This window comes from Gavialis gangeticus, unplaced genomic scaffold, assembly GCF_001723915.1.
Source record: "Gavialis gangeticus isolate Ggan-Ray unplaced genomic scaffold, GavGan_comp1, whole genome shotgun sequence".
NCBI lineage: Eukaryota > Metazoa > Chordata > Crocodylia > Gavialidae > Gavialis > Gavialis gangeticus.
This window is the reverse complement of record NW_017729031.1, coordinates 3,218,100-3,218,491: the sequence shown is the minus strand read 5'-3', so window position 1 is coordinate 3,218,491 and position 392 is coordinate 3,218,100. Positions and strand designations below refer to the sequence as shown.

Genomic DNA, 392 nt, shown 5'->3' with positions numbered 1-392 from the left:
GTGCCCCAGGGTGCGGAGCCCTGGCACCTCCGCGGGGCCGGCCGCGCTGCTGGCGGGGGGCAGCCAGGTCCGGGTCCGGGTCCGTGCGTGGCGGGAGGGGGCGGGGGCCGCTCTGTCTACACGGGAAGATTGTCTCCAGCTTACCCTGGAATAGTCCAGGCTGGTCATAGCCGGGTTGGAGTCGACATGGGCTCTCACCAGGGCACTGATCAGACTCACCGGGGGCGAGGGGGGAGAGGGCTCCTGGGGGCTCTTCGGCTTGGATGGCAAGCGACCCCTCCGACCTTTTAAGCTGTCTGTACGGACCACTGCAAAGAGACAAGGGATCAGCTTCCCCTGCCCCGCACGCGGCCCGGGCCAGCGGAGCAGCGCGTCGCCCCCTCCCCTCCCCT

General features: G+C 70.2%; 1 protein-coding gene across 4 annotated transcripts in view; it reads right to left on the bottom strand.

The window, feature by feature from the left end:
• Positions 1 to 392, bottom strand: part of NR4A2 (nuclear receptor subfamily 4 group A member 2) — a 12,316-nt gene that overhangs the window by 7,445 nt on the left and 4,479 nt on the right. For 3 of the 4 annotated variants that reach the window (XM_019522389.1, XM_019522388.1, XM_019522391.1), the window contains one exon: positions 145 to 308. In XM_019522389.1, the coding sequence (XP_019377934.1) occupies positions 145 to 308 (164 nt within the window). The remainder of the gene's footprint in view (positions 1 to 144; positions 309 to 392) is intronic. The other variant, XM_019522390.1, reaches the window with a different exon arrangement.